General features: G+C 34.6%; 2 protein-coding genes across 3 annotated transcripts in view; one reads left to right on the top strand and one right to left on the bottom strand.

Annotated features, from left to right (window-relative positions):
• Positions 1 to 421: 421 nt before the first annotated feature.
• On the bottom strand, positions 422 to 6,031 carry LOC149475358 (putative pseudouridine-5'-phosphatase). Of its 2 annotated transcripts, XM_089713493.1 has the most exons (6): positions 5,948 to 6,031; positions 4,993 to 5,128; positions 4,024 to 4,154; positions 2,795 to 2,893; positions 1,265 to 1,324; positions 422 to 843 (listed from the first exon to the last, which is right to left on the bottom strand). In XM_089713493.1, exons 1-6 carry the CDS (start codon positions 6,005 to 6,007, stop codon positions 694 to 696), a joined length of 636 nt encoding a protein of 211 aa, XP_089569619.1. In that variant the 5' UTR covers positions 6,008 to 6,031; the 3' UTR covers positions 422 to 693. The 2 variants fall into 2 exon arrangements, with proteins under 2 accessions (XP_089569619.1, XP_089569618.1); XM_089713492.1 differs by lacking the exon at positions 2,795 to 2,893 and having other exon boundaries at positions 5,948 to 6,027.
• Positions 6,032 to 14,575: 8,544 nt separating this feature from the next.
• The window catches only part of LOC149475355 (putative fatty acyl-CoA reductase CG5065), a 41,539-nt gene continuing 39,122 nt past the window's right edge, over positions 14,576 to 16,992 (top strand). Inside the window, exon 1 of the mRNA XM_089713428.1 lies at positions 14,576 to 14,678. The gene's annotated coding sequence lies outside the window, so the exon portion shown is untranslated. The remainder of the gene's footprint in view (positions 14,679 to 16,992) is intronic.

The following is a 16,992-nucleotide window of genomic DNA, read 5'->3' as shown; positions in this document are numbered from 1 at the left end:
TCAACAGGTACAAGCTATTCTAGCATCGCAACAGGAACTTGCTCTGGATAAATTGGCAGAGTTAGCTGACAAGCACCCCTAGACAAGTGGCTTTCTATTAGCGTAAAGTTCAATAGAATAGATTATGAATGTATGAGATTGACGTTTGATTACGACTACGACGACAATTGCTTACGTCAATCTCATACATTCATAATCTATTCTATTGAACTTTACGCTAATAGAAAGCCACTTGTCTAGGGGGGAAGGTAGCAGATGTCATTAGCCCGAAACAGGTTTTCACATCTTCTGCTCCAACTCATTCTGAACCTTCAGACTTGGATAAATTGACACAGCAGGTAGAGGAGCTGTCGAGACAGGTTTCACTTGACAGACTTAATTACAGCTTACTTCTTAAGGGTTTAAAATATAATTCCAAACATAATTAAATAATGTTTATTCCCAAACATACACCAATGCAAACAAACATAAATAAATAAATAAAATTCCAAAGATATGATACAACATGTTTAAAAATTATTTATTTAGAGTTTTCTTTTTTAACTATTATATTTTAAAACTAGGGATTGCTATATTAATGTCATTAACATATCTTTAAACCCTTCTATTCCGAAAACGAAGCGAAGTTACGAAGCGAAGCGATATTACGAAGCGAAGCGAAGTCGTGATAACAATATCATAACTTAATTTTAATTATTTTTCAAGATAACTAGATCGTGTTGGAGTTTCATCGAAGGGTGGAAGACCAAACATTTCTGGCTTAAAGTCTAATAAAGATTTTACAACTAGTGTCGCCTGGCGGGTTTGCTCGCGGTCGAGACGAGCGTCCGGTATCATTACTACCTGAAATATAAACATTTTTCATTAGTATGTTATTTATTAGATAATTAGCTGAAGAGCGATATCCTATAAAATATCTATTTTAAAAGGGATAATACGTAAGGGCGTATTCAGAAAGAAAGCTTGAAACTTATAAGCGCTTATCGGCGCTTGTCATGTTCATATATTTTCCTGTCAGTGCTGGTAACCCGCGCAGGAAAATATATGAACATGACAAGCGCCGATAAGCGCTTATCGGCGCTTATAAGTTTCAAGCTTTCTTTCTGAATACGCCCTAAGTAACTAGATTGGCCCTTTCCCATATCGATTTTTTTAAAGGAAATTTTTAAAGCATATTCAATAAGTAGTTTTGATTCTGAAGGTTGATAAAATCTAGAGAAAATTATAATTAATGTCTACTAAAAAAAAGGTTTTAAAATCAAACCTGCATCCCAGCTTCCTTCGCGGCTAAAACGCCTATGGCTGAATCTTCGAATACGAGACACTGTTGGAAATAATATGATAAATGATAATTTATGATAATACATACATATTTATATTTTACGGGTGGTCCGCCCCGGCTTCGCCCGTGGTAAGTACCTACATGTTTAAACTATCCTATCTCTCAAGTTGGATCGAACTGCACATGGTGTGCGAATTTTATTATAATCGGTAAAGTGGTTTATTAGTCCATTGCGGACAAACATTGTGACACGAGATTTATATTAAGACTAGCGGTCCGCCCCGGCTTCGCCCGTGGTACATATGAAAAATAGATGTTGGCCGATTCTCAGACTTACCCGATATGCACAGAAAATTTCATGAGAATCGGTGCACCCGTTTCGGAGGAGTATGCAGACTAACATTGTGACACGAGAATTTTATATATAAGACTAGCGGTCCGCCCCGGCTTCGCCCGTGGTACATATGAAAAATAGATGTTGGCCGATTCTCAGACTTACCCGATATGCACAGAAAATTTCATGAGAATCGGTCCACCCGTTTCGGAGGAGTATGCAGACTAACATTGTGACACGAGAATTTGATATATAAGATTTTTCATATGAATAAAAATATGATTCGTGTGTGCCGAGCACACGTGTTAGAAGTGAAACTTCTTTGGCAAGATTCAAAGGTTCAAGATTCGTCGCGTTACTCCATGACGTGATGGTATTGCCATGACGCGACCTTGAAATTTTACTCTCAACGCGCCTAAATAAATTTCACTTCAAAATAAATCAATAATATATTAAAGAGATTATACAGGGTGTCCCACTATTGGTATACTAAGCGCGAAGGAACTTGTAGTTTTGCATACACTGATCACGTAAAAAATACTTTAAAAAAAAATTACGTCCAAAATTTTTTGCTAAATTTTTCCTGAAAATCCATGTTTTCTTCTCTAGCTTCGCGCAGCCGGCATATACCGCTTCACTAATATGAGCATTTTATTTATGAAAACATAATCTTAGACGATAGCTCACGTGCTGGTGGCAAAGTTGGGTGGCTCGCTTGTTATGGGTGTACACATAGAGTTTTAAGAATTCATCTATTTGAAAAAAAAATGCGTCTGGAATTTTTTAATTATTTTTTACGTACTCAGCGTATGCAAAACTATAACCTCCTTTGAGCTTAGTTTACCAACAGTGGGACACCCTGTATATATGTAGTTTGGCTGTTTTTACATGGTAACCACGCGAGTGTAGCCACTTCACTATCACTACATAGTACATACGTACATAGTATAAAACAAAGTGGCTTTCTCTGTCCCTATGTCCCTATGTATGCTTAAATCTTTAAAACTACGCAACGGATTTTGATGCGGTTTTTTTAATAGATAGAGTGATTCAAGAGGAAGGTTTTAGTATATAATTTATTATGTTTAAGGCAATGCGGGCGAAGCCGCGGGCGGAAAGCTAGTTTATTATAAAGAGAACAATTATTTTAACTTCTAAAAGACTTGATTACTTATCACCTGTTTAGGTTTCGGCTTATCCGGGAACCGATTTGCAGCGACTAAATAGATATCCGGGTGAGGTTTACCCCGGACTACTTCTGGGTCTGTTACGCTCACCTTGAGGGAAGAAAAGAAAATAGTAAAATACATAAATAAAGCAAAATATGTATGAAAATGTAAAACAAGGGTAGTTTTTGTAGATTTTACTTATTATGTCACTGACAAAATTTATTTAAATTATTAAATACATTTAGCTCGTTAACAATTACAAGATATTTCATTTACAATGTAGGTATATTTTTCTCAGATTTATCATTAAAGTAACTAGGTTTTTGATGAAAAGCCGGAAGATGACACGTTTTAAACTCAATATCATCATAATCCAGATTTTTATCAAATACCTAATTATATGAATATTGAAAAACCTGCGACATATTCCTTCATTCATAGTCTTCAATCTATTTATCGCAAAAACTTTTATTCCAAACTAGCGGTCCGCCCCGGCTTCGCCCGTGGTACATATTTACGTTTTCTCTACATAAAAACCATCTTCGTACTTCAAGGAATATAATAAAAAAAGAATTATCGAAATCGGTTCAGCCGTTCTCGAGTTATGCGCTTACCAACACATTTTGCGATTCATTTTTATATATAAGAGAAGATAAGTACGGAAAATAAATTAGGTAACTAAGTAGGTAGGTATGTAAAAGACGCTGCAGCTGCTACAAGCGAATCCTTTATCAAACCAAAATATTTTAATTTTTTAGCATTTACTGTCTATTAAAAAGGTACATTTTTTTAATTATGGAATATACTGTATTTCAAAAATACACATAATATACAAGAGTAGAATAAATTCGATTGCTCTGGCGGGATCAAGAGTGGCAGAGTTGGTCAGGCGCACAGAAATGGTCAGGCGTCACTCCGGAAGACCTCGCGAACGAATTTTTTCTATTCATTAAAAATTTAAGCCATAATATTACTATCATATATGTAAATACTCATGTTAGGTTATTATAAAGTTGAAGAGTTTGTTTGTTTGTCGCGCTAATCTCAGGTACTACTGGTCCGATTTAAAAAATTATTTCGGTGTTAGATAGCTCATTTATCAAGGAAGGCAATAGGCTATATATCATCACGCTAAGACCAACAGGAGCGGAGCCACGCGGGTGAAACCGCGAGGCGCAGCTAGTGTATAATATACATGTTACTACGAATTTAAATGATTTACTATATTAAAAACAAACCTTATGATGGAATAAACCAAACAGTTTGGGTCTTGCTGTAGCGTGTAACCTCACCGCTTGTTCCGTCGAGTTGGTCGCTAAGGCCATCGGTATTTTGTGATCATGTAGATGGGCTAGGAGTCTTTCAGCACCTATACAAGGTGTAATCGTTAAGTGTGCACAGGCGATTATTCCGTAACTATTGCAGATATAAAAAAACTTTATACTGATAGCGAAGGCCCTTTACCTAATGAGTAAAATGACAATAATAACTTCACTACATAGTATAAAACAAAGTCGCTTTCTCTGTCCCTATGTCCCTTATGCTAAAATCTTTAAAACTATGCAACGGATTTTGATGCGGTTTTAGTATATTATTGATTAGGTTTTAGACAAAGCGAGCGAAGCCGCGGGCATAACGCTAGTATTTATTATATCATTACATAGTATAAAACAAAGTATGTCCCTATGTATGCTTAGTGAAGTGAAACTTCTTTAGGCGCGTTGAGTGTAAATTTTTTTGAAAGAAATAATCTTGCCAAAGAGATTTCACTTCTGACACGTGTGCTGGGCACACACGCCCTTTTTTAAATAGAGAGCGATTGAGAAGTTTCAATTTGTTAAGTTTTAGCATGGACCAATATGAGATTATATTGGTCCATGGCTTTAGGCAACGAAAACGTCGAACGATTATGGTATCATTAAATTTTGCCGGAGAAGTTTCAGTTCTGACACGTGTGCTCAGCCCACACGCTCTTTTTTTTTAAGAAAATCTATACTAATATTATAAAGCTGAAGAATTTGTTTGTTTGTTTGAACGTGCTAATCTCAGGAACTACAGGTCCGATTTGAAAAATTATTTCGGTGTTAGATAGCCCATTTATCGAGGAAGGCTATATAGGCTATATTATATCAACACGCTAAGACCAACAGGAGCGGAGCAAATAGCAATGCTGGTAAAACCGCGGGGGACAGTTAGTAATATATAACCTTGCAACAATGGCGCACTGGGCAACATTTTCTGCGCCATGTTTTTCAACTGATTGCCAAATTCGTCAGCTGATATCGGCAGCTTTAGTTCTTTGACCACAGTCTCACATATTTGTTTGTCCGTCTCTCCGTATAGCTGGAAATGATGTACAATAAATGATGAAACTCATTTTGTAGTTTTATTTATTCCTTTAGTTTCCTTTGTTAACCTTTGCTAACCTTCTATATATAATTCGCCCGTGGTACATATTTCGCAATAAAAGGTAGCCTATGTTCTTTCTCAGGGTCTAAAGATTATATGTGCCAAATTTCATCAAAATCGGTCCAGTAGTTTATGCGTGAAAACCATACATACCTACATACATACAAACCTTTCCTCTTTATAATATTATTATTAGTATAGATATTATGTATATCAATATCATTACATAGTCCTATCCTACTAATTATTATAAATGCGAAAGTTTGTGAGGATGGATGTATGTGTACCTATGTATGTATGTTTGTTACTTTTTCACGCAAACAGTGCTGAACCGATTACAATGAAATTTACTACATTGATATAGAGGGTAACTTGGATTAACACATATGATATGTTTTGTCCCGGAAATCCCACTGGAACGGGATCTATGCGGGTTTTTCTTTGAAAATGCGGGTGAAGCCGCGGGCGGAAAGCTAGTTAATATTTAATATTATAAATACGAAAATTCAGGGGTATGTATGTTAGGATGTTTGTTACACGTCACGTACCGCAAAAACTGCTGAACCGATTATCATTAAATTTGACACACACATAAAGGGAAATTTGGATTAACACATGATAGTTTTTATCCCGGAAAACGCGTGCGTATCTCTGCAACTAATGAACTGATTTTGAAAGAATTTTCATTCGTAAAGCGTACCTAAGCGGAGCCGGGGCTTTTAATTATATTACAATGAATTAATTTCTCATTACCTTCACTTGTAAGTCTTTTGTATATTTCTTGTTATATTTGTCGCATATTTGCTTGATCATTTTATGGTAAATTACTTCGGAATCTATAATTATTATAATAATTTTAATCATTTATAGTCAATCAATCTTAAATTCTTTATGAATACAGGTTGACTTGTATTTGTCAACCGACTTCGTCCGTTCGTTCGTTTCAACTTTCAACGCGCTAATCTCAGGAACTACTGGTCCAATTTCAAAAATTATTTCGGTGTTAGATACTCCCAAGAAGCTTATATATCTAAATTCTAATACACTGGAGATTTCAGTATGAACATTAACTTGTCACAAGAAAATATGACCTTTAATGACGCCTGTATGTTTTTTATCCCTTTCACACCTAACTAACTACCTAGGTGTAAAAGGGATAAAAAAACATACAGGCGTCATTCAACGTCATATTTTCTTGTTACAAGTTAATGTTCATACTGAAATCTCCAGTGTATTAGATATAAGCTTCTTGGATACTCCATTTATCGAGGAAGGCTAGGCTATATTATTATATCATCACGCTAAGACCAACAGGAGCAGAGCACTGCGGGTAAAACCGCGGGGTACAGCTAGTCATAAATAAAGTAAAAAATAATTAAAATAAATTCTTACTCAACACTGTACCATCCATATCGAACAGGCAATGTGTGACTTTTAAAAACTTCCTTCGAAATAAGTTCACATCTTTCGATTTATTATATTTTTCAACAGATGTATGTAGATTATAAATTTTTGGACACGTATTATCTTATTCATTTTAACTGTTTTTATTTATTATTAAGATTTTTAAATTATTATTTCTGATAATGATTGACGTTACATTGTGGGAAATATATTTTGTGATTTTAATGACATTAGAATTACAAGAAATCAAGTTCTAAATAAAGTTAAATTAAAGAGGTTTTAAGCTATTGCATAGCTTCTATCGCGGGCCTTGAGCGCGGCACAGCGCGGGGACCGAATCGAGAAATTCCGTAATGAAAAAACCTCACGCTCCCCACTCCGACGGGCTTGGAGGAGTGGCTTGAAGGCATAGCATGCAATAGCTTTACCGCGGCAGCACAGGCGGCAGTCCCCGAGTGCCACACGTCTTTTTATATAATTCTGAATATCTTTCTGATTAAGTTTATTGTGCAATAGATGTAGTACAGTGTACTAAAAAAAGGATTTTCAACATTTTTGCAACAATATAATAAATATAAAATAAGCTATTATTATTTATTACCATTTGATTTAGGGATGTAACGATACATGATTTTGCCGATACGATACCGATACCGATATTTGTAGTAATGTATCGGCGATACCGATACCGATACCGATATTGATGGCTTGGTAGAAAAATATATAGTGAATTATGCATAAAAAGTTACCAACATTTAACAGAGACAACTGTTAATCGTATTCTTTAAAATAATTTGGAAAATCCAAAAGTGCACGCCTCATAATTTTTTTTTAATAAATATTTATTAAATATTATTTTTGTTTATTTAATAACAATTAAACCACATCCAATCAGACCCTGAAAAATGAAAGGGTTCTATTCCTGAGCATACTCAAGCGTAAGAGAAAAAAAAAGACTCGATTATGTTGAATTTATATTTTTGGTTTTATGGCATTCAAATGCTTTATAAATATAAATTTATAAAGAATAGAAAAAATTCGATCACGAGGCGGGACTCGAACCCGCATCCTTCGCGCCATTCCGGGGCGGATGCCTGACCAACTCAGCCACTCGTGACCCGCCCGAGCAATCGAATTTATTCTATTCTTTCAGTTTTATGTGTCTGAAGGGACACACCGCGCGCCATCTATTGAGATGATTAACAACCATTTCAACCAATATGAAGCACTTTTCAGTGAATACAATATTGTAACGATGGAACACGACCTTTTTTTGTTGAATTTATATTTTTGGTTTTATGGCATTCAAATGCTTTATAAATATAAATTTATAAAGAATAGAAAAAAAAAAAAAAAATTCGATCACGAGGCGGGACTCGAACCCGCATCCTTCGCGCCATTCCGGGGCGGATGCCTGACCAACTCAGCCACTCGTGACCCGCCCGAGCAATCGAATTTATTCTATTCTTTCAGTTTTATGTGTCTGAAGGGACACACCGCGCGCCATCTATTGAGATGATTAACAACCATTTCAACCAATATGAAGCACTTTTCAGTGAATACAATATTGTAACGATGGAACACGACCTTTTTTTGTTGAATTTATATTTTTGGTTTTATGGCATTCAAAATGGTTGTTAATCATCTCAATAGATGGCGCGCGGTGTGTCCCTTCAGACACATAAAACTGAAAGAATAGAATAAATTCGATTGCTCGGGCGGGTCACGAGTGGCTGAGTTGGTCAGGCATCCGCCCCGGAATGGCGCGAAGGATGCGGGTTCGAGTCCCGCCTCGTGATCGAATTTTTTCTATTCTTTATAAATTTATATTTATAAAGCATTTGAATGCCATAAAACCAAAAATATAAATTCAACAAAAAAAAGGTCGTGTTCCATCGTTACAATATTGTATTCACTGAAAAGTGCTTCATATTGGTTGAAATGGTTGTTAATCATCTCAATAGATGGCGCGCGGTGTGTCCCTTCAGACACATAAAACTGAAAGAATAGAATAAATTCGATTGCTCGGGCGGGTCACGAGTGGCTGAGTTGGTCAGGCATCCGCCCCGGAATGGCGCGAAGGATGCGGGTTCGAGTCCCGCCTCGTGATCGAATTTTTTCTATTCTTTATAAATTTAAATTTATAAGACTCGATTAGTAAAGTATTTCGGTCGCTATCGTGTTAACAAGAAAAAGGATCCGCACATACAGACACACGGACGTCCAAGACAGAACTTTTTTAAACTGTTTTTTAACTAGTTTAAATAACAAAAATGACATCAAAAATATCATGAACGTTAAAAATAGTGTTTTTTCTTAATATGTGTGTGTATGTATTATCTTACAAGTGCAATGTATGATACATAAAGACATTTTAAGTTTGAAAAATCAGATGTTTTGCGCGAAGTGACAGTAGTACCCACCTCAACGCTTCGCTTATGAGGCGTGCAATAAAAATGCCAAATCAAAAAACAACAAAACCATTTATTTTAGTATTATTATTTTACGAAGTCAGTTAAACTTTAAGTAATACACATACAATCAGTACCTAATAAAAGTTTACTATAATTGGTAGAGTTTTTTCAGAAAACAAAGTGCGCACGCGCGGGCGGCCTCCCGCATCGTTAATTGGGCGCGGATTTTTGAATTATTTGATATCAAAAAAATTGGTTGTTTGTAAAGTAGGTTTACGATCGAGATGTTTACGTGATAACATAATGCAGTGGCAGCGCTCGAGATGAAACGGGAGATCGGTCCGTCTCTCTCTCGTTATACCTGCGATCGCGCTCGTGAGGTTTTGGTGTGACACAAGTTTATGAACATGTCACCCGACTAAAACGATTTTAAAAACGTTATCACGTTAAAAATTAAAAAAATTCAAAATTATTTCTTTCTTTCCTTTACATAAACAAATTTGTGATTGGAACACTCCTAGTAAGCAAATAAAATGCTTGTGTCAGGAGGTTCCGCTCTTCCTTAACACTATTACAGAAACAGAAATAAAACAATATGAATGAATACAATGCAAAAACATAAAAGATTAGAAAGAAGTTAATAAAAAATATCGGTATCGGTTGATTTATTATCGGCGATACCGATATATCGGCTTGCCGATATATCGGCCGATATATCGGTATCGGTATCGGTATCGTTACATCCCTAATTTGATTCAACGCCATCTAGTGACAAAAATATGGAATTAAATTATGTAAGGTTTTTACTTTTTTTATTAATATTTATTAAAGATACTGTATCCAAAATTTCACGTTTCAATTATTTTCATTATAACTAAGACCTTCGTTTCGTTGAATTAAAACAGGCTGTATATTAACATTTATGCATTATCTCTTCATTATCTATAGATAATTATAATTTATAATACACAACTTCATATAATTATTCATTACTAGCGGTCCGACCCGGCTTCGCCCGTGGTACATATTTACGTTTTCTCTACATAAAAACCATCCTCGTACTTCAAGGAATATAATAAAAAAAGAATTATCGAAATCGGTTCATCCGTTCTCGAGTTATGCGCTTACCAACACATTTTGCGATTCATTTTTATATATAAGACTAGCGGTCCGCCCCGGCTTCGCCCGTGGTACATAATATTTACGTTTTCTCTACATAAAAACCATCCTCGTACTTCAAGGAATATAATAAAAAAAGAATGATCGAAATCGGTTCAGCCGTTCTCGAGTTATGCGCTTACCAACACATTTTGCGATTCATTTTTATATATAAGATTAATTAACCCAAAATTAACCTAATACTTACCTAAATAAAAATATGGAATAGGTTTTTAAGCGTAACTAACTACCTACTTATATGAAAATTTTAAATTTAGACACCTTTTTAATTGGCCCATTTTTTATAGGCGGAACCAAATTCAACAAAATTAATATTATCATCATCATAAACAAAATGAATTTATATACATACTAAAATTCTATATATAATTACATCAAGCCGATGCTTCTTTAAATGTTTAGACCGTACTTATTTTCGGATTTCCGAACGTTATTTTAATAATTTTCGTTCCGTTTATTTGATGGTGTATTTGTCGTGGCCATATCGTAGATGCTTATTTCATGAAATGATTGATCATTTCACGAAATGGTCGCATTTCATGAAATGGCCAACACAGTTTGATCAGATCGTTAAATCGTAAACGTTTCACGATTTGGTCATCCACATTTGGCCAGATCGTATAAAATATAGAAAGTCCATAAAACATTGAAAAATTCTGAATATTTTAAGAACTTGTTTATTGTCATTTAAGTTAGTGCCGCGGCAGCGGCCGGCGAATGTCAGAAGCGAATGGTTTTTGCAATAGAAAACAGTTAGGTTAAGTTAGATAAACAACGTACGAGCCGATCGAGCAAAGCGAGCGTGCCGCGGCAGCGGCCGGCGAGTGCCAGAAGCGAATCGCTTTTTAAAAAAGAAACAATTATTATAACAACATAGTAGGATATATTTAAATATATTTATGTATAGGATTTTAAACGCATTTTTTCTTCAATATATCCGCATTTTCCATAGTACTCACACCTCTTCGTCGTAAATTCTTTGCTTTGCTAAAAACTTTCTTCATATTGTAATTAAACGAATTATTTTTTAACTGCGAATAATTAAATTTTCGCCAGCGGCCACTATCTTATCACATAAACACAGCGCTTGCAGCGCCTCTACCAATAATTAATGTAACTATTTTACGATATGATCAAATAATTTTGATCATTTCATGAAAAAACCGCGCGTTTAGTTGGCCATATCGAGAAACGATTTCTTATCATTGATCTGCTCAAACCACATCATGATGTGGCCAATCGACATTCAACCATTTCATGAAATGCTCGATCATCTCATAAAATGAGCAAATCTACGTTATGGCCACGACATATTCACAAATTCATTTTTTTTTAAATATGTGTATTATTTCCAAGCAACCTTGGATGCTTCCAAAAAGGCATAAAAATCAAAATAAATTGTATAATTTGGTTTTTTTATGAGAAAAAAAATTATGAATTATGGCCAAAGTTCAACTGCAATTTAAAGAAACATGTTTTTTTTTTCTTTTTAATTAATATCAAGAGCGGCTAGTGTTTTATAATACATACTAGCGGTCCGCCCCGGCTTCGCCCGTGGTACATAATATTTACGTTTTCCCTACATAAGAACCATCCTCGTACTTCAAGGAATATAATAAAAAAAGAATTATCGAAATCGGTTCAGCCGTTCTCGAGTTATGCGCTTACCAACACATTTTGCGATTCATTTTTATATATAAGACTAGCGGTCCGCCCCGGCTTCGCCCGTGGTACATGTTTACGTTTTCTCTACATAAGAACCATCCTCGTACTTCAAGAAATATAATAAAAAAAGAATTATCGAAATCGGTTCAGCCGTTCTCGAGTTATGCGCTTACCAACACATTTTGCGATTCATTTTTATATATAAGTAAGATTATAGTCATAGTTTTCTATTTTAGTGTAAAATCTGGGTTATATACCAAAAAAAAAAGAACATAATTAATAAAATCCGCGAAAAGCCGTTCGCCGATCTTGAAAATTTTAAATTGTCATTCGTGAAAAAAGATTTTAGCATATCCACTTATTTAAATATTCTAAATTAGTCTTTTGTGTCGAGGTCTGTTTGTCGATTATAAATTGAAATTGAAAATTGTCCTGAAATATTTATTTAAATTAATCTGCCCCCCTAGACAAGTGGCTTTCTATTAGCGTAAAGTTCAATAGAATAGATTATGAATGTATGAGATTGACGTAATCAATCGTCGTCGTCGTCGTAATCAAACGTCAATCTCATACATTCATAATCTATTCTATTGAACTTTACGCAAATAGAAAGCCACTTGTCTAGGGGGGCTGGATAAATGGGCTATCTAACACCGAAATTTAAGGGTGCTTAACCATAAATAATGTGCGAGGATTTGTAGAGAGGAATATGTTTGTAAAACCAATCATATCGCTTCATTTAGTTTGAAGAGTTTAGGGTTTGAAGCGATACTATTGGTTATTTGCAAACACGCATCGCTCGCACATTACTGGTGGAATTCAAGCACCCTAACACTGAAATAATTTTTCAATTCGGACCAGCCCCCCTAGTCAAGTGGTTTTCTGTTAGCGTAGCGTTCAATAGAATAGACTACGAATGTATGAGATTGACGTAAGCTGTAGATACACGTATCTACAGCTTACGTCAATCTCATACATTCGTAGTCTCTCTATTGAACGCTACGCTAACAGAAAGCCACTTGACTAGGGGGGGCAGCAGTTCCTGAGATTAGCGCGTTCAAACAAACTCTTCAGCTTTATAATATTAAGTACCTATAGTATAGATAAGTATTTTATACAAATTTTAAAATAAAAGAAATGTATCTATCAATCGATATAATATGTATCCATTTATTATCTTCTAATTGTTGTTTTATTGGTAATCTTGTTTTTGCACACAGGCAAAACTTTTAATTTATCTTTTAATAGGTACCTAGGTATATTGTTATCTTTAAAACTATGAATGTAATCTTATCTTATCCTATTTACTAATAATAGTTGATATTGAAAAAATAATATATCTACCTATTAGGATAGCATAGATGGATATCAGGTAAGTATGTATTACCTAGTAAACTAAAAGGCCAGGATATCCATACAAATTACAAATATTATCTATACTAATATTATAAAGCTGAAGAGTTTGTTTGTTTGTTTGTTTGTTTGTTTGAACGCGCTAATCTCGGGAACTACTGGTCCGATTTGAAAAATTCTTTCGGTGTTAGATAGCTCATTTATCGAGGAAGGCTATAGGCTATATACCATCACGCTACGACCAACGGGAGAGCAGCCACGGGGGTGAAACCGCGTGGAGCGGCTAGTAATTTATAAAGTTGAAAATTTTGTTTGTTTGCTTGAACACGTTAATCTCAGAAATTTTTTTAGGTAGACAAATAAATTAGAGCCAATTATATGCCCTAGGCTCCTTTTTGGGCAAAAAACCTTTTAGGTATTATACATATTATATTTTTAGACTAATTAATAATTGTAATTACAAGACGTGGTTTTATACTTACCTTACGAGTGAAGCCACCAATTCCAGCTAGTCATATCTATTAATTAGAATGGTCTTTAGGAAAATATTTTATCAGATTGCGTATCACACAACATCATCACTACATAGTAAGTCGCTTACTCTGTCCCTATGTCCCTTTGTATGCTTAAATCTTTAAAACTACGCAACGGATTTTGATGCACTTTTTTTTAATAGATTGAGTGATTCAAGAGGAAGGTTTTAGTATATAATTTATTAGGTTTTAATCAAAGCGGGCGAAGCCGCGGGCGGTAAGCTAGTTGTATATAAAACAAAGTCACTATCTCTGTCCCTATGTTGGCCTTTGTATGCTTAAATCTTTAAAACTACGCGACAGATTTTGATCCGGTTTTTTTATTAAATAATGTGTTTCAAGAGCAAAATGTCATAATGTTCATTGTCATGTGTTTTTTTTTATATAATTTATTAGGTTTTAGACAAAGCGGGCGATGCCGCGGGCGGAAAGCAAGTTTTTTTCCTAACAATAATCTTATATATAAAAATGAATCTCAAAATGTGTTGGTAAGCGCATAACTCGAGAACGGCTCAACCGATTTCGATAATTCTTTTTTTATTATATTCCTTGAAGTACGAGGATGGTTCTTATGTAGAGAAAACGTAAACATGTACCACGGGCGAAGCCGGGGCGGACCGCTAGTTCAGATATATAATTAAAAACTTCAAAGTAAGTATAACAACAAAACTGTATTATTAGAAAAGTAAATTAGGTGTGTCATGAATTCGTAAATCAGCACGAAAATAGATAATTTATTTAAATATATTTTAGATACAAAAAACAATGATTTCCATATAAGAGCAGGGTAATACGCGGAACGCTCATTTCTTATACGTACATACTAAGGTGGTAACGCTAGATAAAACATATTTTAATTATCTAACGAGGTTTTGTATCAAAAAAAATATAGTAGTTCTGTAGTTTGTTGTTAACGGACGTGATTGTGTTTAGCAGGTAAATATATTTTTAGTAGCGGTCCGCCCCGGCTTCGCCCGTGGTATCTACATGTTTAAACTATCCTATCTCTCAAGTTGGATCAAACTGCACATGGTGTGCGAATTTTATTATAATCGGTTAAGTGGTTTAGGAGTCCATTGAGGACAAACATTGTGACGCGAGATTTATATATATTAAGATTAAGTTCGAAAACCATGTGGATTCATTTATACTGGTACCGGTGCTCGTTCAGAGTTCAGACGAAATTCGACTTACTGTAGACAAGTGTATTTTTATTTTTATTTTTTTTATTTGTGTATGTGTGTGTTTCAAATAATTGAAAGTGTGTGTGTGCGTTTTTTTATGCAAAATATTAGAATGCTTGTGCACTCCTCTATAGATTTCAACTATAAGGTCACGATTTTTTTGTGAAAATGGATATATGTATATGTACTTGGACTTATTTAAAAAGAGAGCCTACACCCACCTTCGAAAGTCGGTAACAGCCTCACAAAGATAGTTTGGAAAATCCAAAAGTGCACGCCTCATATTTTTTTTTTAAATAATTATTTATTAATTATTATTTTTGTTTATTTAATAACAATTAAACCACATCGAATCAGACCCTGAAAAATGAAAGGGTTCTATTCCTGAGCATACTCAAGCGTAAGAGAAAAAAAAAGACTCGATTAGTAAAGTATTTCGGTCGCTATCGTGTTAACAAGAAAATCCTCCGCACATACAGACACACGGACGTCCAAGACAGAACTTTTTTAAACTGTTTTTTAACTAGTTTAAATAACAAAAATGACATCAAAAATATCATGAATGTTAAAAATAGTGTTTTTTCTTAATATGTGTGTGTATGTATTATCTTACAAGTGCAATGTATGATACATAAAGACATTTTAAGTTTGAAAAATCAGATGTTTTGCGCGAAGTGACAGTAGTACCCACCTCAACGCTTCGCTTATGAGGCGTGCAATAACTTTGTGAGTGCTCAGGGGCGGTGGTGATCACCTCACTAGGTGACCCACCTGCTCCGTTACCAGCTCTATTATAAAAAAAAAATGTACATACATATAAAGTAAAGTTTAAATTTCAAGCGAAATTTAAATTAACCTAAATAGCTATTATAACAACTAGGTACCTATATGGAGTTTCTTGCTGGTTCTTCTCCATAGATACTGCTTTCCGAATCAGTGGTACCTACTTAAATGTTAATAATAAGTATGTAATGACGATTCAAAAGTGCTTCTAGAAGAAGTCTTATCATCAATCAATCAATACATATAATAAAATTCTAGAAAAGTGGTGTCTGTACAATGAAAATATGTAAAAAAAAATTAGCAGGGGTTATTACTAAATCGATCCCAAACCCAAAACTGTTGTTAAAATTTTTTTTGTCTGTTTGTCTGTTTGTCTGTATGTTTGAACACGCTAATCTCAGAAACGGCTTATCCGATTTAGATGCGGTTTTCACTAATATATTGTGGTAAGCTTCATTTAACATTTAGTGTTTATTTCATGTCAATCGGTTCATAAATAAAAAAGTTATGACCATTTAAGTAATCACAGCGAACATTTGCTAAGGCCTTCTATACATGAATTACTTTATTACGTAAATTGTACGCTAAAGTTATTCCTTGACATGTCCAGATGATCATATCGAAAGTCCCCAAGCGTGGGGGGGGGTGGTTATGCTGAGGGGGTAGTAGGGGGGGTCAAAGGACCTTTATTTAGATTTTTGTTCATAAGTCTAAAACCTGCACAAATAGCATTATGGTTACTTCTAGGTAAATTTTCTATATAAAAGGTCTTTGAAATTATGTCGTAGGTATTATATTTTTAACCCCCGACGCAAAAAGAGGGGTGCTATGTCCGCTATGTGTGTTTGCGTGTCTGTCTGTGCCACCGTAGCTCGCTAACGGGTAATACGAATTAGATGCGTTTTTTTGTTACATTAGTTGTTTATTATATTATACCTATAGGGGTAAGTGGGAATGAAAAAAACGAATGTTAGTTGTTAATGTAGGTTGTTAATGTAGGTTATACCCAAGTGATATATCAAATGAAAATAGACGACATGTCAGAAACAATTAGTCAAATTTTATCAAAATCGGTTCATCCATTTATTTGATAAAGGGGTTAAAGTGGGAATAAATAAATAAATTTTATCAAATATACTCAAGTGACGTATCTAATGAAAGACATGACGTGTAAAGTACAATAAGACATATTTTATCAAAATTGGTTCATCCATTTATTGGATATAGGTATAAAAGTGGGAATAAAAGTTGTCAATTAATATACCCAAGTGGCATATCAAATG

The sequence above is a fragment of the Colias philodice genome, chromosome 30 (assembly GCF_061535455.1).
Source record: "Colias philodice isolate Cphi_HAF_F1 chromosome 30, ilColPhil1 Martin Lab GWU primary, whole genome shotgun sequence".
Taxonomy (NCBI): domain Eukaryota; kingdom Metazoa; phylum Arthropoda; class Insecta; order Lepidoptera; family Pieridae; genus Colias; species Colias philodice.
Note: the sequence above shows the minus strand (reverse complement) of the source record. Positions and strands in the feature narration are given on the sequence as shown.

Bases quoted from the DNA above. Each gene is read 5' to 3' on its own strand.
- LOC149475358 (XM_089713493.1), bottom strand. From the start codon at position 6,007: ATGATCAAGCAAATATGCGACAAATATAACAAGAAATATACAAAAGAC. The intron at 2,894-4,023 runs GTTTGTTTTTAA...TCTTCCCTCAAG, and splicing joins TTGGTTTATTCCATCATAAG to GTGAGCGTAACAGACCCAGA. The intron at 844-1,264 runs GTTTGATTTTAA...TTTATATTTCAG, and splicing joins CGAAGGAAGCTGGGATGCAG to GTAGTAATGATACCGGACGC.